This window comes from Bombus pascuorum, chromosome 5 (assembly GCF_905332965.1).
Source record: "Bombus pascuorum chromosome 5, iyBomPasc1.1, whole genome shotgun sequence".
NCBI classification, from domain to species: domain Eukaryota; kingdom Metazoa; phylum Arthropoda; class Insecta; order Hymenoptera; family Apidae; genus Bombus; species Bombus pascuorum.
Window position 1 is genome coordinate 16,561,159 of NC_083492.1, and position 22,274 is coordinate 16,583,432.

The following is a 22,274-nucleotide window of genomic DNA, read 5'->3' on the forward strand; positions in this document are numbered from 1 at the left end:
TGCCCAAAATCGATACGAAGCTACGCGTGTTTCCATGGAACTTTTCTCGAGGCGCAGAGTGTTAAGCATGCTCGAGACTTTAATCTAAAATTTAGGGTGGCAAAGGAGCGTGTAAACGTCCGGGTTCGCGCTCTCTCGACGGGTTTGCTGTAAACAGACCGCCTAACGCAGTAAACTGTATCGAAATTAGGAAAGTTTCCGGGCTAAAACACAGGCAGATTTGGGTAGAAGAGAAAATTGACCGCGTTCGAATGAGAACCTGTCGACGAAGCGTCGCTCTGTTGGTCGCCTGAATCCGCGATGCGACATATTAGCCAACCGATTATTTGGTTTCGCTCTACTAAACGGAGTAAACTATAAAACGAACAGTGTAGTCAGTTTGTTTGATTGCGATAATGGTGGCAGTTTGCTGGAACAATAGCAGCACCGGTGTTTAATGACGAAACGGTGGGGTTGGATGTTGATAAATGAGTCGGCGATTTGCTGGAATAATTGTTTTGGGTCTTTGAAGGCTATTGTGGATTTAGAAACATATTGGGCGTTAAACTTTAATTTTGGGTTAATTTTAGGTAGAATGTTTATTGTGGGCGGAGAAGAATGTTTGCGAAAATGTACAGGAAGATTGGGATGTATGAAGTGATGCAGAGATCATTTTAATAATATCTTAGACATAATAATTTCCCTATTTAGAAGACAGTCGTAGAGTCGTTAAAATCAATGCAGAGTATCTTGTTTATAGGAAGCTATTGAACATATTATCTTTTGTTTCAATTATCCGAGACTGTAAAATTTTATTTACTCAAATCTATCTTAGTGACCTTAAGAATTTTTATCATAAATTTTATGAGATCTGGGAAATTATCATAGAGAGGAAAATGAAGATTTAAGAAATATCTTTACTAGTGAAACGCTAGAATTAAAAACTCCAATATATCAATGGTAAAAAGAAGTCAAATTTTAAATTCAACGACCGTTGACCTTGAATTTCATGTTAAAATCATTTGAATACAGGATTATTATTTTTTTTCTTTTTTTTTTTTTTTATTGCATCGAAATTAAATTTTCCGTCAGAAGAGTAAAAAGTTCACTAATTTAAAGCGTTGAAAGCGTATAACAACGTTTCTAGAGCGAATTACAATGATGCCGCGTGACTGCTCAGCAGTTCATTAAGAATATGCCACAGGCTATGTTAACGAGCAGGTAATTACGTAGAAACGGTTCAACTTCATTTCGACCGAAACCCTTCAGAACAGTTCCTCAACTCTGGCTTCTCTAATTTTTATTATATTTCGACTTCGATGTTATGCGTTTCGTCTGGGTGGCTGAGATTTCCGAATTAAATCGCCACGAAATATCCGTCATGTAAATATCGACGGGTGCACCGTGAATTTCCGGACGTCGAATTAGTCCAATATTTGCGTATCATTTCGCTCGTGGATCGAATAAAACTTTGCAAAATATTTCGCCCGATATTAAATACACGCCGTTAGATTTTCATAGCAAATACAAGGAATATTACGTTGTTCCCGGGTAGTTGAAAGTTTTTTTAAGTTTACGGATCCGTCTTAAATTCTGATATAATAAATCTACTTTCTGGTTTGTAATAACTTACAAACATCCTGAAATTGAAACTCGTTCCTCTTCTTTATTCTGTCGCGGTATTCGGATTTTTATATCTCGATTTTGCTCTCGTTTTAACAGAGGAAACGATTTCTCGTAATTTTAGAAAAACTTGAGCATAGGATTGGGGCTAAAGATCCAAATTCCCAAAATTAGATAATTATAAGAAACCATATATGGAACCTGTACTTATTTAGCAAATATTTTTCCATGATAATTACAATCAAGATTTCCATAGAAAGCCCAATATCCATCATAGTCGCGATTTCGCAGTGAGACTATTTGAACGAAACGATCGGCTCTATTAGAACGAGTATAATGATAAGCAACCAGTATACACGGTTCAATTAGCAAAATCCATGAATCATAGGCTATATCGGGTCAATGCTGAGAGAGAGAGAAAGAGAAAGAGAGAGATCGATCGATGCTTGGAATATTGCGAGAAATTACATAGACCGTCGCGCTCTTTGTTGAAGCTTGCGTTTTTTTTATTTTCTCCATCGCTTGCAAATATCGACAGCTCGATGCAAAAAAGAAAAAAGAGCAGACTGGAGGGATTCAAGATAGAAAATACTTCGTTCGCCTTGGTACAAGGCGAATTTCTTCTCGCAATTTCTTTGCTTTGCGTCGTGACTACGGTAAAGCAAAACATTTTTACGATATAACATTCTATGTTTGAATTCTTTAATCTTTGCTTTCGACATGAAAATTGACCGTAACGTGCACGATTGAATCTATTAATGCGTTGCGTTCGTGTCGGTTGGCAATATGTTACCGATAATTACGTGATTATTATGTTAGAGTATTTCATTATTGTAGCGGACTATTAATAAAGCGAAATTCCACGTTTGTCAAGAGTACATAATGGAATAAACAAAGCGTGCAGCAATTATGCGTAATTACTGCTATTCATTAAATTTAATTCCTCACTTATCTGCATATTGATCCCTCGCAAACAAGATAGAAAAAGTTAATTAGAAAATATCTATCTATGTCTTCGCTATAAATTAGTCGGTAAAATTATCTTAGGATAACAGAAATAATATTTCTCCAATTCTATAAAACTAAATGAATCACTGAATGAAGGAACCACTCACGTTATTCTGTGATAGTCGTGGGATTTTAGAGTATTGAAATTTTACAGGTCATTAATAAAGTTGCAAGTTGCAGTAAGTCACTAATAGATTTACAAGTTATTGTATTAATAAATTCCCTTCCAGAACTGTAACAAGTTTCGTGCCAATTCGCCTACATCTATTTGATGTAAAACTCTTCAGAAACAGTTCGCTAACTTTATTACTTAGTAATTAGTAAATGTGTAAGACAATCGTAATCACGTATCAGCTTAAACTTCCACCGAATTCTCCATACCTCGCGATTAGATCACAAAAGAATATATCCCTTTATTTTATGAAAATGTCAACTCTTCGTTTAAAATTCATTAACGAACGTTAATCAAAGCCAAGCAAGGGGAAAGCAATCAATAATTCCCTTTAGTTTGTTGAGCAATCGTCCGAGAGCTAATATTCCGGAACTAATAATAGCCTTTCGTCTCGCGATCATTTAACAAACCTAATAACGGCTGAATCCGCGTCGGCTGCAAACAATACGTCCAGTTGAAACCATAACTAATCTCGATCCACAGATTACAATAATCTAAAATCCATGATAAATTAGTATCGCGTAGTTGCGCACGTGGTAAGAAACAAAGTATGTATCTATATAATAGTATAGTATAGTACGCCAAGCGGATAAACATCGAAAGAGGAAAGCAGCCTGCAACGCGTGCTCTCGAATGGTAGACAAGCAAGCAGCGTGAAGTGCGGGCTCGTGAATGTGCAGAGCATAAACGTTCCGCTGCGGGCGATCCCAGTATTAAAATCACTCTAAATTGCTGCCCGAGGCTCCCGGATGCAGGCCTCGTGTCCACTAGGCGTTTTATCCTAACGTTTTGCCAGCGTTGCAGTTAATTTCCACGTAGGGTCGAGTGACATACTGATATTGTTGTGTATATTTGCTAGTTTAAAGTGGTTTCCAGCTCTACAGAGTGCCTTAGCGAGGCATAGTCATTTTCATAAGTATCGAGGTACATGTCTCGTATGTATTTTAATAATCCACTTACAGTGGCTAGAAAAAGTATCGTCATATTATTTTTTCAATAAACCGTTTTTCTTATCAGACTCATTTCATTTGCATAGTGTCGAATTTCTGTAATCGTATGAAACTACTACTTATAAAAGTGATATGAAATTTAATATACTTGGACGTAATTAATTAATATGTAACTACTATAATAAATGCCATAGTGTATCAATACATTTTGTAGCCACTATAGATTGCTAGGAAGATCGTTGGACAATGAGACCTTTTGGATTCGTGTAAAATAATATAATATCGTTGTCAGAAACTTTCTGCGAGTATTAGAAAAAAAAAAAAAAAAAATACTGCACGGTTTAGTTAAAATTTACCATCTACCATTTTATCATTTTTTAAAAAATGTTTTCTACCTCACCATCTTTCATGCATCTACTTTTTTCTTCTACGTATGGTAATTTGTTGCATGTGTTTATAGCGAAATACTGATTGTCGAATGTAAAATGTATAAAAAAGAATATACCGGAGTACGAGAGAAGAATAAATCGTCTGAACTAAGGTTTTAGGTGATCAAGGCGGTATGTATATAGCGCTGTTTTCACGCGCTTGTATGTCTTATGTGAGAACGTTGCGTAGGTTGTTTGAATTGAATACAAGTGGTTGTAAAATACGGAAAAACAGAACGTGTGGGTGTAAGTATATATTACGCAAGATCTATGCAAGAGACAGCAGTTGGTAGTAATGGGAGATGAGAGACCCTTTATGCTGTTGAATCGTATTGTAAAAGATTTTCATATATCTATATTTTTATTTCAGCATTAACTAGACAAAAAAAAATAGAATAGTACGAGATTTTATACATTTGTGTAGAATTCACATGCAGTTTCATCGTGGATAGAAAATAGAATGTACGTGGCGTTGATGAAACGACTCGAAAGGGATGAAATCGTAGGGGGATTCAAATCCTATTATCGGTTGAACGAATGAAATTTAAGATTGATTTACACGAGGGATGCCGTGTCAGTATGATCGCAGTCCGATTAAGTATTGGCTGATTTTTTCCGAATGAATTCGATGCCTCGCGACCGGTATCGCGATATAATTTTATCGATGCTACGCTTTGTATCTCAGAGACTTAGATTAGTGTATGTTTGGCGCGAAATTAGTCATTTATCAGGGCTTTGATAGAAATTAGAGACTGTATTTGGTGGTTTGCACGGACCATTTCAGGCATCACTTCACATTTCATACGTAATTAAGTTCGCAATCGAAGTAAATCGAATTCTAGTTTAATATAAGCGTAGATATTATTTTCGTTCGAGAAACTAACTAAATGGCAAATAATGAAGAAAAATAAACTTTCAAGGAAGTTTCTAAATTGAGTTAAGTAATTAATTTTTATACCTTTCAAATATTGTTCCTGCTTTTCGATATCTTATAACTGTTTCTTAGAATAAATATATCGAATATTCTTTCTATTTCTCCGTTCACTCAGCAAATTTTCTTGGAAGGCTTAATTCCTTATAAAAGGCTTAGCCTGTTTTCTCTTATAACGACCAAATAATACAAATCCTATTTTTACAATGGCCAAAAGATTTAACTCTTTTCCTTTTACAATGGCCAAAAGATTTAACTCTTTTCCTTTTACGATGGCCAAAAGATTTAACTCTTTTCCTTTTCCAATGTCCGGATAATACAAATCTCATACACTAAATACTTCGAGAGGCCTCACATCCTTTACAAACAATGACCAAATCAAAATCACTTCGGTCAGCGAAAAGAAAAATAATTTTCTTTTTGGCAATGATTTCTTATACTTTTACAAACAATGACCAATCCAAAACCGTTTCAATTAGCGAAAAATAATTTCCTCCTCGGTAAGAATATAGTGTGGCAAAACAAATTATCAAACGCAAAGGGTTCGTCTCACCGGATCAATCGATAATCTGTCTTCGCGGCAATCCACTACAGAAAAGTGCACCGTGACAGATTTCTGCACGTTCCGGATTACGTTTCTCGGCGTTATCGACAAACGAAACGAGCGGAAAAGCGAACGTTTGGTCGCCGTCCAAAAATCGCGGTTCTATTCGTTTTCGTGCAACATGACAATGTAGTTCCTCGTTCGTGGATGAATGAGTAAATTTACTTTAAGGTGAATTTCTATGAGGAACACCTGGAACATCGACAATAATCGTCCCTCGAATGGCAATTCGATGAACCGACTCTCTGATAAATTAGACTGTTAACAGGAGAATGCTGATCATGCGCATCAGTCACCGAAACGCGATTCGCAGAAGTTGGTGACTCGATTTCCGATCAGTCGGTGATACTTTAGCTTCTTGAACGCTTCTACTCATTTATGAATGACTCTAATGAACAGGTGCACTTGCGCTCGAAAATCTTAGAGTAGATATCAATATTATATAAAAGCGAAATACAAGCGAATAGCGAAAGAATAGCGGAAGCTACGTACAAAGCGAAAAATAGTTAAGGGTTAGTTAAAAAGTTAAAAAAAGTGAAGTTAAAAAAAATTATGGGATAAAGAAGCTAGTTGATGTGTTAACAATTTTATTAAAGTCTGTCTTTGTATTTCAAAGTTCTTAGTCTACGTTAAATATTGAAATTTTATTAAAAATAAAAGCGAAGAGTTTTTAACGGGAATGCACTGCTTAATATAACAAAAATATTTATCTTTAGCTCTCTATAACTGGATTTTTCTTTGCTTATTGAGGAAGAAATTATGATTGATTATTACTAGAGACACTATAGGAGAACTATGTATATGATAAAGCAGAATGTATAGATACAACCGTTAAATCCATTTTAGTTTCGTTACAGTTGATTCACAGAGGCGAACGGGGCCAAAGCGATTTGCCGTGGATGCGCGATGTCGATGATCCAATTGAGGGTTAGCACCTCTTAAAGACAACTGACCGTTCGCCCGATGTCGTGAACGATTTCGATCGATGACCAGAGTGATCGCGATAACAGCTTTTGGCCCCATTGCCACCAGGCGAATTTATTGGACCGACCAGGTTCTCTAGTTTCCTAACGATATTAGCAAACCTGTTCGCAAGCGAAAACTGACATTCAATAAAATTTGTTCGACATAAACTTTTATTATTTATCAAATCTTCCTACGCTATTAGAGGCGTGACTTTCATAGATTTAGTAAATTGCTTTCCTTTTGATCAAGGTACCAATAACTCGAACGAATTGTTCGAAAGAAGATAGTATTAATTTGAATAAGTTGTTCCATATGTTAAACATAGTATTTTAACAAAGAATTTCGACTACTATGAGAGATGAATAAAAATTTGTCAAGTTAGAAAATCAGAAAATCATGAAACTTTAGTTGGAAACAGAATAATTTTAAGAAAAGTAACTGCGTATTTTTAAGTATTTCCAAAAATAAAGAATTTGATACCTGTAATTTTGTAATCACATTTCGAAAAATTGTTTGAATTCTGAATATCACCAGTTTAAAGTATCAAAAGTTAATTTTAATATGAAGAAAACAGAACACCATGCAGCGGAGATGAAACTTGGTCCGGTCTTCCTTGCTGATTAAGTTTCATTCAGTGCGCGTCAGTTTTCGTTCATTTCAATATCAATACCTTATCAAAGAGTGACGTCTTCATCATCGGACACGGCTAGCGGAAACGTATTTCCGCGCTGCGGCTAATTTATATTCCTCTTATGTGTAACTAACTAATTAACTGACTGCCTATTATTACAGGAACCACAATATCGCTACCACGAAACCCGAATCTGGCTATTTAGGGCTTCGTGAACCAATTAAATTACATTATTATTGATGATCCTGCATCTTCCAATTATTACGGTTCAAAATTTTGACATTTGCTTATTCGTTAATGATCGTTATTTATATCAAGTTATTCCAAAAGTAATGCTTTTATATCCTGATGTTTGAAAGTATTAAAAAGTGTCGCTTTAATCAGATCGTATTATAATTTCTCATAAAATAATGAAATGTTCGGACAAATAATGCTCTTAGCTGAATATTGAAGAGAATTAAACAGAAACATTCGAGATTCTTTAATAAAATGGGCTTCTATTTTTTAATGAAGCAACGTTAAACCTCATACATCCAAGAAATGTTGAACCTTGGCTGAGATGTATGCCTTTATCTATCTCATTCATTAAACATAATTAAGTAGCTTCTTTGTCATACAAAGCATCAAGTTAACTGATATTTCTTCATATTTTTAACGATTACTTTTTTCGGTTTTTAAGCAAATAGTAACTGTCCTAAGACATTTGAGCGGCAGTGTAGTCATACTCTGTTAAATTTTACAAATCTTCTCTCTTTGAACTCACAGTGAATGATACAAAATGGCCCATTTGAAACTCATGATTCACAGTAAAAATCGAAGAACGTGGAGGGTCCTAAAATGTAGGAACGACGAGGATCGTAAGGTCTTGAATAAAGAGCTCTCGAGTCACTCGTCGAAGCACTTCAAGCCGAGTATTCTCTCAGTAATTAAATAAAAAATGCAAAGTCAAACTGCGATTGATCTCTGTGGTCGCCGAAAAAATTGGCGAGACGTTATTTTGCGTTAAGTAGAGCCACGTGGAACCGATAGAAACCAAATCACTTTTGGATCTTCAAATTTTTCATAAATGCATAAAAATTCGCGGTCTGCTAATAAATAATCTGCTTGCTTCAAGTTTAGCAAAAATTGGCCCACTGCGGAATTACTTATAATTGAGGCGACAGCGTAGGTACGTTGACATTGAAAATAAATTTTTGAATAATAAAAATATTCAATAATAAAATAACAATGGTTGAAGACCACTGAAATAAGATATAAAAATGGATAGAGCTTGAATTTTCTTCTGGATTTGTATAGATTTTTCGAGTTAATTAAATATATTCGTATTTTCATAAAGAAATCGCATCGTAAAGGCACTATAAATGAAATTTAACTCTGATTTATGAAAAAAATGCTTATTAAATTATTGGAAATTTTCGTGAAACAGATCATATGAAATAATTGTTAAATCTAATTATTTATTTTGTAGGATCTTCTCTCTGTAACGATTATAGGATGAAAGTTCGAAGTTGGAACAAATAAAGGCTGGAAGCAATTGACCTTTGTGAAACATACTGAATCAGTTTCACCAAGTAATCGAGAATGAAAGTGAACGAATATCTACGTACATATTTATGAGAATTAAACTCTGTATCCACGTTACCTGCGAGTTGATTATAAAAATAACACGAGACATCGAATTTCGCGATTTAAACAACGTAACGCGTACTGGCGATAATCATATCTATGCAAATGTAATTTTATAAATAGGAGGCACAAATAGCATGCAAATGACACACATGAACTACAATATTATACCGCGGTACGTTGAATGATGTCACGCGTACGTGTTCGGTAACGTACGATAACTTCCTAAACGCGGAAATTTCGCTGAATAATATTCTGATTTATTATTGCGCTGAAATCGTAAAATAGAAGATCCATCGGGGCTATAAATGAAGAACAAAGATGTGTTGATCATAAATACAGAAATTATACATAAACACTATAAAATATTTAATAGAAAGGCGCTCAATTTAAAACAAACAATTCATTAAAATCCCTGTTCTTAAAACGATATAACATACCGGAGACAATCTTCCTTAAAAAGAGAATATTTTTCCTCAATATGAGTTAGAAGTGGGAGATTCTGAGAGGAACAAATAACAGGAGACAAATATTATTCATGAAATTCCATGCTATGTTAGTATGTCCTTTTTCGTACTACTCGGAAGACGTTTCGGAAAAGATGAACCGGAAGGTGGAATTTTCTTTTTTCACCATTTTTCTCTCTCTAAATGTCACATGCCTTGCAGTCGGAAGAGTTTAATGTCACCTTTAAAAAAAACGCAGTCCCTGTTTGACTTTTACGAGCAATAAGCAACTTTACGCAAACGCATAAATATTTCAGTATCCCGTGTTTGAGCGCGTGTTTTCTTTTTCCGGTTGTACGACGAACGTTGGAGCTGCAATTAATTCTTTTGCGAAGAATTTTCTCGTTCGACGTCCTAGGAAATACAGACGATGAGGATTGATCGAACCTATTGAGATGGAAGTATGGTAATTGGATTGAACTTTACAGAAAATATATTTAAATACATTTTGTTTGACGATGTTTTATCTGAAATTAAAATATTTGACATTGACAGTTGTCTTACTTAGGGTCTAGAAATTATGATAATGTAAGTAAAACACTTTTGAGAGAGAAATAATTTAAAGTTGACATTCTACAGAAACTCACTTAAAAGCAATGATTAAAATATAAAATGTACATAATAGAATAACAGAATTTAAAAAAGATATGTATAAAGGAATTATACTTCTAATTACATTTTTATCTTGGAACTTTCTCTTTTATTTTATGATTCCTATTTGCAAGATTTATAGCAAACATCACGACACTCAGGAAGATACATACTACGTAGTAGCTATTTCTCTGATCATCGTGTCATTGACGGCATGAATTTTTCCCGTCGACCATTTCGCCTTTTTGCCCCTTTTATAATCGCGTGAATCTGTGCTTGCACAAAATTTCTGCGAATTATTGGCGGAACACGGGTGCAATGTCAATTAGTCGCGTGTACCATATCGTTCGCCATAAAAATTGCATTAAAAATTAGTTTTCCTATAGTTTGGTACCTGCCGAACTCGCTCGAAACTTTCCCAACAAAGTGCTTAATCGGACGAATTCAACTTCGTAGCGCATATTACCTTATCTAGCAACGCAGTAGCTAAAATAATTCTTGTTTATGGTGAAAAAATAACGAGATTGTGTCTATTACGCATAAAATATAAATATTTATTTATCATTTCTTAGGAAACGAATTCTCATATCAGATATTTTTGCAAAAAGAGGAAAGAAGAAAAATTGCTCTAATAATTACAGTTAATAAAGAAATTAACGTATATGAACCCACGTTTGCAGATTTCCTACCGAATAATATCCTACTTTTATTAGAAAACATTTAGAGAGAAGATAGTAGAATAAAGGCGATATGTATGGTTTAAATGGCAGAACTGGGATTTACGAGGACGACGTTTTATGTTGCAGGCCTCGTTTTACTCGACAGCACTGAAAACCCTGATCTCTGTGTCTACTGTGATACTGATTGGCCTCATATTTGCATACCATGCCTTAGAAGTTCAGGTGCGTATAAAAAATCCAATAGGCTCGATGTTACGTCCTTGTAGCGTGCATGTAAACAATCTATACGTGGACGTTGCCTCCACCAAACGAACGTGGAAAAAGGCCATACGATATAAACCAGTAGCGTTTGCACACACCTGTGGGGTTTCATTTCAGAAAGCGGAACGCGTTGACTGTCTTTCAGAGCGGAAGAAATGTCTTGATCTCGTCTCGCTCTATATTCTAGCATTCTACCCTTTACTACACCTTTATCGACGTTTCCTGTGTCACGGATATATGTTTTATTTTTCAAACAAATTCCAAGAAGATTGCTTATTTACTGAAGAAATTGTTGCATGTGAGAATTAATCTATTCGAGTAATTATAATACTTTTGCTTGTCTATTTTCTCAATTAGCATTTAATCTTTAACAAGAGTAAATTTCAAGAAAATTCACAGTTGAAAGTTCAAAGCGACAATTTTATATTTTTTGTAAATTTTCTAGTAAGTCGTTTCATAAGTTCTGTTGTCTTTTTAGTTTGTCAGTTGTCTATTTTCTTAATTAATATTTCATCTCAAATCGATACAAAATTTCAAGAAAATTAACAGTAGCGTGCAATGGAAAGTTACAATCAAGAACGTTTACGACATCCTATGCTTTATAAATTTAATGAAAAGAAGAAAGCAAAGTAACAGCGATATCTGCCAGCTGAACAGACAAATTAATCGACATGGCTTTTCGAAGGTAATCAAAGAAGTCACGCAGATGCGTGAAATCAACACGCCTGTTAAGCACGCGTCGTGTACCAACCCCAAATTACGATTTAACGATGATTAATCGAGCAATTGATACAAAACTAATTTTCCGGTTTCCCGCCTACTTTCCGCCTCCTCTCTTGATTAAATCTGATTAATGACCGTGAAATTCCATCGACTCAAAAGTGATACGAAGCAACGATACCACGGTAAAGTATGAATAGTTGATAGTGCGATAATTTGTCGAGCCGGTAAGTAAATGAAACTTCATTGACTGGATGTCGAACGGAATTGAGCCCTCCATCAACTTTCCAACCCTCGTGAAGCAACCCTGATTTTCTGCCTATCTAAATCACTGTCGACATACGCGAAAATTAACTACTTATAGTTCGTGACACGTACAGGCATAATCGATATTATTATCGATCTGCTGCTAAACGGGTTGTTCGTTTTAACTACGAAGGATAGACGTTGTGTTAACACAACACTTCATTTATACATTTTTTCAATCTATTTATATCATCGAATTCTTTTTTCATTTAATGCCTTGGTTATGAAAGAGAGAATTCCATAAGTTCGCTTAATATTTTTGTCCATTTAGATTCTATAGTTTAAAGAAAAATTTCAAATAACTTACGTATTTATAACATCATGACAAAGTATATATTGCTTGCAACTTAATAGCTTGACCACTCAATCTTATGAATTTAAATTATGTTATACTAAAATACAGTGAATTACAAAATTACTCACAGAGTTCAGAATGTAGCAAAAATTAGGCAGTTACTAATATCTTTTTTATTATAGGTACTTAATTAGAGTTCTAAAGTAATTGTTATATCATATCAAATATAATGATTTACGTACAATATATTTATCAGATCGATAATTCCAGTATGAAGAAGTTGGAATGAAGTTTAATTCTTACGAAACTTAATATTCTTTTGTTTTCTTCCAATATCATCGTGCTTGCGTATCCGCATTTCACTCAGATGCGATGAAAATATTTCAACAGCGAATGAATGGTCGGATACATCTAAAATTTCGTGTATGAACCAACGAATCGCGAATCAGCCGCAGTTACTCGATATAATTCGGACATAACTAAAATACGGGAGAACCGTGCGTTTATTGCAAATCCGTATGACAATGGGAGCGACTGGCTCGTTAAAATCGTCGATCGCGTTGACCGACATGAATTTTCATGAAGAACGACTTTATTTTCATCCGCCCCATACCACTCAACGAACCGGGCCAATAAGCCGCGGATTTTATGGTTCTTCGAAGCGCTAGATGCCCGACAAATTTCACCGTTATTAACGCAGACCGTGATTATTTGAAACGGATTCTCTCTGTTTCTGTCTAGTCTATGCATATGGCAGCGTCGGTGAGATAATATCCGCGGCAATACCACCGCTTTTATACAGCAGCATTAAAGCAAATCATTGTGTGCACCGCCATCCAACCCGAACACTGTCAACTCAATTGCGAATCGTCAAAATCGTTCCACGTCGTATCGACGTGGTTTAGTACTAAACCGGGCTAGAGTTACAGATTCCGCTTTATGTCTTAATACAACGAGGTCCAAACACAACAGCATCATTTTCGAAGGTGCAATAACCATGGTTATACTGCTGACCGGGTTCTACAGTTTGATGTTTCAGACATTATGGATCGATTCATGTTTTAATAAATATTCTAAGCATGAAACTTCGTTGTAGGGAGAATTAGTGAAAGAAGTGATAAAAAAGTGCAATAGTTTTCCAAAAATGAGTGAATTAATTAGTCATTAACAAAATAAATGAATTTTAAAGGTTCGGTTTTGCTACGAACCCTTCGTTGGTGTTGTAATAGAATACGATTCTATGGTATAAATTTAACCCTAAACCTAATCTAAGAAATGTCGACGTATCCTGTCATAAGATCTATCGGATATACGTGACTCTGTCAGGCGCAAAATTAAGCAGGAAAAAGGCTCGTGAATTTCATGGAACCGTTAATTTTACGTAATAATTGGTAACTTGGTCAGAAACTGGTTGCTATCGCGATTACGGACAGCGTAGCCATGATAACGGCTGCGTTTTACGTGCCTGAATTTCTATCGAGTTACAGGGAATCGCGCGGTTAACTCGATTGCCACTACGCTCGTGAGAAAATTGCAAATTGTTCACGATGACGAACGCATCGAGGCCGGTACTCTAATTGCGTTATCGTGCGCCGGTGCACGCTTTACCGGCATAATACCGCGAAACGGCACGATTCCAGCGAAACTGCGTCTGTTACACGGACTGATAAACGAGATCGAGGCCTCGTAAACCACTGCCGGTGAACCGATTCCGCTGATGGGGATGGGGATGGGGATGGATCTGCTGGAAAATTGGCCGAGAGAAACTTATTGCGAAATGGAGAAAACGTTGAGATTTTTACAAAATATGATATATTCCAGAGCAAATGGCTAATACTAATGTATGTAGTAGAAAACAGTGTTAGAGTAACATACAGTGGCATACAATAAGCGTCCAGTGAATTAACATATAAATTGCATACGGAAATGTCAGAAGGAATACATATCATAGAAAGGCCAAAGGAACGAGTAGATGAGCACTATCCTTGGTCAGGCGCGTATTTACTGAATAGTAGAAACTTGCATAGTTTCATGATTTCGACACAGGGACAATATACTAATATTAGATAAACCAAATATAGATAAAATGTAGACTCGAATAAACCATACATTAAAATAGAAACTAAATATTCTCTGTAAAACGATATTAACGATAATTACTTTCGTTTTTATCCATCGTTATCAAATTCACTCTGAAAGATCATTTATTTCTACGTAACTCTTCTATTCAACTTTTTACTCAAAATCCTACTACCTTCACACAAAACACACAAAGAAATTTCTGACGGATAACATTCCTCTAGATTTATCTACAATTTCGAAGATTAAGTATCGACTAATTTATATGCGTGTCACAAGATTCCTCTGATTTCGAGTATCTGATTCGTCCAGTCGAAGATAGTTTGCTCCCCTTATCGTAAGCCTGATGAATCCTCACCTGTAATTGATGATAGACCGGTTATTACTGATCGCAGAATTCACCCGTAAGTGGTATAAGCCGTCATAAGTCAGACGCGTGGTACGTTGCTGGTCGCGATAACAGGTCAGGTTTCTTCGAATCCCTATCGGGCTAATCTCTTGATCGTATATCATGCAGAATGAATTGCATTATCGCACGAGCTCGTTTAACAGAGAGAGGGACTCGAATATCTCGGTCAACAATCCGTGGTCAAACGGTACACCATTTGCGAAGACTTTCGGTGGAGATTCGCGATTTGATTGATCGATTCGGAAGCCGTCGTGCGTGGGGAAATGTGAAACTGAGATACAGGGATAGTTTGAACGTGTGGTACAGTGTAATGTATCAGATGCGTCACGTGAAAGTGGAGTGAATAATTAATTTAACCCTACTCCTTCTTAATCTTACTCTCGTATTAACAAATCAGAAAAGAGAAATTCTTGGCATTTTTCTCGAACGTAATTAAATTTTTCTATCGTTCAAAAATTGTTTAAGATTTTAAAGAATAGTACAACTTATGTGTCTTACCTCGCATATAAAACCAGATTATTTTATGCACAAGAAAATAAGTTAGCAGGCTCTATTCTCAACTTTCCAGAAGATACGATTTCCATTTTAAATTATATAACTCCAGGGTGTAAAACATAACACGATAAACGTAACTAACTCAAAATCTCCCATAGAGAATCTCATCTACACTGTGTTCGGTATAAGTATAGTGCTTTCCCTAATGCCTTAATACAGGCTAGTTAAGAAGTTCATAACACTGAACTCGAAAGTTTATGGTATTTAATTATGTATACATCGGTGCATCTTCATCCTTCTCTATCTTCTACTCGGTGAAAAAATTTCAACCTTCATTCAACACTAATTGCACATCACACTTCTTAATTTTTAAACTCAATTCATTTCACGTTCAATCGTAAATTGTAATCATAAAATTACGCGATAAAATCACGACACCGAATCGATAGGGATTTATGGATTTAGTATGTTTGCATGTAAGGTGATGCACAACCACCTCGATAGTAAGACGAAGTTTGAAATTAAGAATGGTCTGTTAACCTGTGTAAACACAGTTTCGACAAAGGGTTGAGAACCAAGTCAAACGATCCAGTCTAACATCTCTCCTTGCTGTCAATATTTATCTTGGCTTTTAAATCTTCGAGCTGAGACTGGCCAACTGACGTAACACGCACTGACATTGCGATAGCAGGACGGAAAGTTCGGAAATTTTTAATTGTCCGTTTTGAAATTCTTGATTTAAAATTTGTACTATTACCGTGAAATATATGCAGTTGCTCACAAAAGTAAGTAGTTTCTGGTATAAATGATATTTACTATTGTTAATTTCTGACGATATTAATATTGTTACATAAATATAGAAATTTCATAAATGTAGAAATATCTATAATTTATATATGATATTTAATACTAATGTTCATTAATTGGATTTTAAAAACGAAAACTGCAAAAAGATGGTAATTAGATCAGAAAGAACACGTGCCACTGGCGTTTGTTTTACTGGTTCGACGAGCGGAATCGAAGCTGCCATGATGAATCACTCGACATTTTGGCAGGTAGACAATCAGTTTAACTGATAAAACAAAAAGGCCTGATCGGTTCACGGTTGTTTCCCCTTCACTGAAAACGCTGCTCTACTTGGAAATTATAATCGCGTTACAGCATATAAGCTATTATAGTTACTGCTGCGAATTAATAGTAATTAACGGGCCAATGTGATTTTCTAGTATAAACGATAAAATGAACTTTGTTTAATCAGCTAACAGAGCGCGCCCTTTAACTAGTTTAACTTTTTACTACAATAATATACCGCTGGGAATAACTTTGATAATTAATATTTTAAATAATCTCAGGAGGTTCCTTAATTGGTGATTCGTTATAAGTAATATTCGTACATAACTATCGTAATTACTGTTTTGCCATTTTACAAGTTTCGACAACTCTATAAACAATATTTAATACACTGGTACAGATAATAATTAACAGACTTTAATATTGTTTTAAATTAAAACAATGTTGAATATCGAACGTTTCTCCTTATTAATATATAGTGTAAAATAAAAATTTCATCGATAATATCAAATCAAATTTGAAGACTTGTGAAACCTTCCCGTAACGATGCCAAACGTGTTTCCGACTTCAGTTTAATTGGTGATTCGTTAATTAATGTTCATGAAAGATCATTGGAATTACTTTCTTGCCACTTCGTTAATATTAGCACAGTTGGAAATTGTCTTAAACTTAAAAATATTCACCATCGAACATTTTTTCTTAATAAAAAGACATTCATGCCAATGTTCGACAATGGTACTTTATATAATGTATAATGCAATAATGTCAAAAAAATGTCATGGTTTCTGAAGATAAGCAAACAAAGTGCCAGCGTTAGAATCACAGGGAACAACGAGGACAAAGAATCGATAAAACTTTTTGATATACTTCTCTATTCGTTCCTTGAAACACAGCAGATGTAATAACGCGCATGACAGCCGCTCTCGACCAATCGACCATCTTCACGCCTGTCCATGCTTCGCGTTAAATCGACAAAGAGTGCATGCGAGTGATACGCAGCTCGAATCGACAGTGGTTTTCATCATCTTTCAACCTCTTTTACCTTTGGAATAAGGAAAAGACGGAGTTTCAGCAAACCTATATGTATATCAGAAAACTGTCAAAAACATTTATTAGGTTGTAACAGAAAATGTCCGACTTTATTGTGCCAGTCTTCTAAATCCATCTTCTCTTTCAATGTTTATGTTTGTAAATGTATATCATTTAAAAATCGAGAATTCTTTCTTCTCCATACATATGTATGTGATTGCAATTTTGTTTACTTTCTAGAAAAAACGTGTGAAAAATTGAATATTCCATATGTTATAACTAAACTGAATCTTTAATAAAAATATTGTAATATCCAAAGATGGATAAAATATCGAAAGTACGGTACAGTAGTACAGTAGTACAATAAAATGAAATAAAAGGAAATCATACAGGAAGGAAATATATCACAACGACATAGAACCGCAATTTGAAACTATTAGAACGCACCACGGAGTGAATTCTCCTCTATAAGCATCCCGTAACTCTCTAGAGGTATCCTGGCAATAGCGTATTTTCCGCAAATAGAGCGACTCTCCCTAAAAGCCTGGAATTCTTTTTCTTAAATCTATGCCAAGAACATTCAGGGTGTAGCAATGCATTATTAAAAATCTAAGAGAATTGGTAGCAATTCCTTCAAGAAGATTGCGTTCCTGTGTTGTTCCAGAAGAAGCCACGAGGAAGGTTCTCCCGTTTCGTTTAATCGTACCATTCGAAATTGTTTATTTTTAATCCTGGCAAAGCAGGCTCGTCCCACGGCGAACAGAGAATTCCATCGCAATCTCGAGGAGTAAGTCGATTTTCGTCGTGCCTTGGAAACCTTTCGCATAAATCCAGCCAGGAAGAAAACATACATCAGTGCGAGAATTTGCAAAAAAGGTCCGCGAACAATGCAGGCGGAGAATTCACACCGGAAAATACCATTTCCTTCGCCTTTAAAAAAATACAGAAGGAGAAGATTACATTTAATTCGGTGTGCCGGGCGTGACATCGAGAAAAAGTTACAGGAATGCTAACATCGGTATTCAGAAGCTTGGCTCCATTAGGAAGTCCGTTTTTTTCTTTCTTTTTTTTTTTTTTTTTTAGAACAAGTATCTCACAGATTCTTGTGCTCTCCTTCGCGGCAAATTTCTCCATGCTGCTAAGTGGAATTCGATGTTTCAAGATTTTATGAGAGGAATTCAGAAACTTTCCGATGTAAATCTTTTTTCTAAGTAAGATATATTTAACATTTTACGGGATTGGTCAATATTCTTTTCAATATTATTAGAATTTCAAGGGTGTAACAATTCAATTATCGATCATCGAAACTCTAACGAAAAAAATTGTAAACCTGCTAGAAAAAATAGAATATTGCAAATTGTTCGATCGTGTAATAACACGTCACTTCTCACGATACTTTTTACCAATCAAAATTCAATGTACGTACTTGTTAAGCTTCGAATTTAAATTCCAGTTTGAAATAAAAACGTTAGAGATTTATAAATTTTGATTGATCAATACACGATTGATGAAGACATTTTAAATTCTCTCTAGCTGGAATATTCTAATTAATGAAGAGCCATCGATCATCCGATGAATTTCAAAATATTAGTTAAAAATATGTTTCGAATCTTCCAATCGCGATTTTGTTGGCACAACTAAATAAAAGCGATTCGACAGTCAATTCGAGTTCGAACGTTTACAATAAATTGATCCTACAAAACAAATTTAAGATGGATATCAGTATACGGAGATAAACTACCGGTAACGTAACATTTATTACGGACTTTAATGGATAGTTTCATTCAATTTGCTCGAGGATTACAAGAAACTTTCCACCATAAGAAGAGTCGACAATGGCTACTATTAGAATATTCATGTCGAGTGACAGTCTGCCACCTCGGGATACGGAAAAGAATGTTTTCATCGACGTTTCAAAAGTCGTTCGTGTGAAGAGGAAACAGAATTTTCTTCTTCCAATAAATTAATTTCGTGATACATCTTTTAATGCTTTTGATTACATTTACTTACAATTACTTTACGAGTAATTAGCGATCGTTTAATAAAAACAATTTTCTCATTTTAGAAATTTTAGATTTAATTTATTCTTACGTCGTAAAAGACGGTATATATGAGATACGATGTTGGAACGGAGGTTTTAAATAAATATTTAATAAGAGCATCTAAGATTCAAGCTTAAAGGGAATTCAATGGGATCTCCTTGTATTAAAAGGATATTTAAATCGCCTTACATTACAGCTTTACGAGACGTTATGAAGGAAAATAGCGTATAAACTACCGCATAAAACCTACAATGACAAAAGACACATATTCTACACTGTAAAGGGATATTTTATAGTATTTATACAGTATAATGTACTATTGCGTTTTACGCCTCATTTGTCTATTCGTTACAATTAGAGGATCGTTATGGGTAGCAATTAATTAATACAAAATTTCATACCAAAGTAATTCTTCAGGAAATAATCACTATCTTTGTTGTAGTAATTTGAAAAGAGGACATTCATGATCAGGAATTCTAGTTTTAAGTTTCCAATTTTAAGTTGACAGAGTGTGACAATATTCGTGTCGATTAGTGTTCATTAACGAGTGATTCGTTAGGTTTTCATTATCCCACTTCCCCGTGCGATCATGTAATCCAAGCAAGCTGTTGCGTAAGTAATGTACAAAATACAGTCAGTGATCGAAGTCGATCGTAAATGACGTTTATCGAACGATTCGATAAGTTAGCGGGAACGTTTTAACTATGTCGGAATGGTACCTTCATTTCAACCTATTTTTCCATAGATGAGGCTGCCATTAAATCCTACTGGGTAATCGATGGAAATTTATCTTCTCAATTCATGCCTATTTGGCTCACGATTTCTTTCTCACCAGTAGAGCGTCAAGTGCACTCCTTAACTTTGTAATAACTACGTCGAAATGGGCCGAGCCACTTTTTCGCCACTCTACCAAACCACTTCGTAGATTACCGGGCTGTTTTTGTGCTTCAGCTCATTAAGGGCCAAGGAGTGAAATAATATCTACAAGCTGGTTAAACGTGATATTATTAAAAAGCATAACTAAAATAATGTACATGTTATTTTGTGCGGATAGAGAAATTGTATTAAAATATTTTATAGAAACTGCACGGACACCAACCAAACATTGCGCGATTCACCCTCATGATTTAAACTGAAAGATATTTCATCAGTATGCTATAAATATTTCAGGCTTTCTGGACTTCATAAGATTAGGATCCAGGTTCTGAAAATAACTACCATCCATTTTTATCTTGTCCCTTTTCTTTTCCCTTTCTCTGAAGATAATGCATGATAAAACGTTTCGATGCGTTGCTGAAAGCTTTCACTGAATTATCATTGTTTAAAAGTTCTATCAAAATCATACATTGAAATTATTGGTTCCTTAAATATATTAAAACAATTTGAGAGTATCGATTGTCACTTTGCTGACATAACTTGTTTGGTCTACTTACTTTGAATAACTGACAGTGTTATACCCTTGTAGGTATAATCGTCATCTCGTCGAGGATGACGGTGGTTTGTTACAGAATGTGTACAAAATTACTTATTAAAAATTCCAATAGTACATTAAAATTAAGCGTACATTTAATACCAATCTATATTTCACTAAATTAATGAGAAAATAATTTAACATAGTTTACAGGAGTTTAAAGTTGCTGTGTACTTCTTTGCATTTGATCCCTTTGTGCGCTTCGTGAATCCACATCAAAGGGAAGACATTCGAACAGCCCCTAGGCTACCATATTAAGATCCCAACTTCCGTTGGGAGAGCGCTATTCAAAACCTCGCAATATATCTTCTTCTTCAGTCTTTATATCGCAGACCTATTTTCTTACTTAGACGGTCGCGCTCAATGAATCACGTTACCGAAACTTTCATCCATATTCGACCAATGAAAAATATTTCACCAAGAAAGGAAATTCGTGAGATTCTCAGAAACTTTTTCTTTCCAGATGTTCGAATTTTTCTTTCAAATCAGTGAAGAAATTTAGGAGAGCAAAGAGATCAAAAGAGAAGATTCTATTATTGAGAGCGAGAGAGAAATATTGATTTTTCGTCCAACCCAACCGATAGAAAATTCCGCCAAGTCTATATAATATTCTGGACTTCATGAAAGCGATAAAGACTATCAGCGTAGATAGTGAAATTCCAGTGAAACTGACGCAAACCCATTACACTTGCCGTGAAATGTTTGCAGAAACTTTGCATTCACCATAAAATTAATTTCGCCGATTTCCTACGCGCGATCGACCCGGCCAACGCTGTTGACGAGAACCGACGCAAACATAAATCGTGTGTCGATATCGGATGCAACGATTCGGTACACTCTCTTCGGTGCAATTAAAATCACGTTTTCCAGCGAGCGATTTCGAAAACGTTGGTAATCAAAGAGCGTGAATGCAGACCCTGTGAACCAATTTTTTGAAACGTCGATCTCAACACGAGAAAATCGTCGAACGTTACTGCATACACACGGTCCATATAATTATTTGCTTTGCTAAACATCGCGTTGTTGATTTCCAGTAACGCTGTGATCGCTTTTTGAGTATCTGCCAACTGTATTTTAACGCTCCGTTAAAACGATACATTCCCACGAGGAGTGTGTCAACATTTTTCACAGCTGACTCTTTTACATGTCTATTACTCGTTATCAGATACTCATTTTTCGTCGTGACGAGGCAACTTATTCATTCCCCTTGGGAGCCATGTTCTCGGTTGAATAGGCGTATCCCGACGCTGTTTCCCGCGTTAACCCTTTGAACTTGCGAAGCATTTTAACATTTCTTTCCATCAACTAAAAATAACTAGTAATAATTAAAAAACAAACAGGGAAAGGTTAGAATAATTCTGATTATCTATGCTATAATTAGGAAATAGTATTAATTATTTA

The 22,274-nt window shown here is 35.3% G+C and overlaps 1 protein-coding gene across 6 annotated transcripts in view; it reads left to right on the forward strand.

Annotated features, from left to right (window-relative positions):
- Nucleotides 1-22,274, forward strand: part of LOC132906921 (small conductance calcium-activated potassium channel protein) — a 242,118-nt gene that overhangs the window by 188,089 nt on the left and 31,755 nt on the right. For all 6 annotated transcript variants that reach the window (XM_060959557.1, XM_060959558.1, XM_060959559.1 and 3 more), the window contains one exon: nt 10,822-10,917. In XM_060959557.1, coding sequence (XP_060815540.1) covers nt 10,822-10,917 — 96 coding nt within the window. The remainder of the gene's footprint in view (nt 1-10,821; nt 10,918-22,274) is intronic.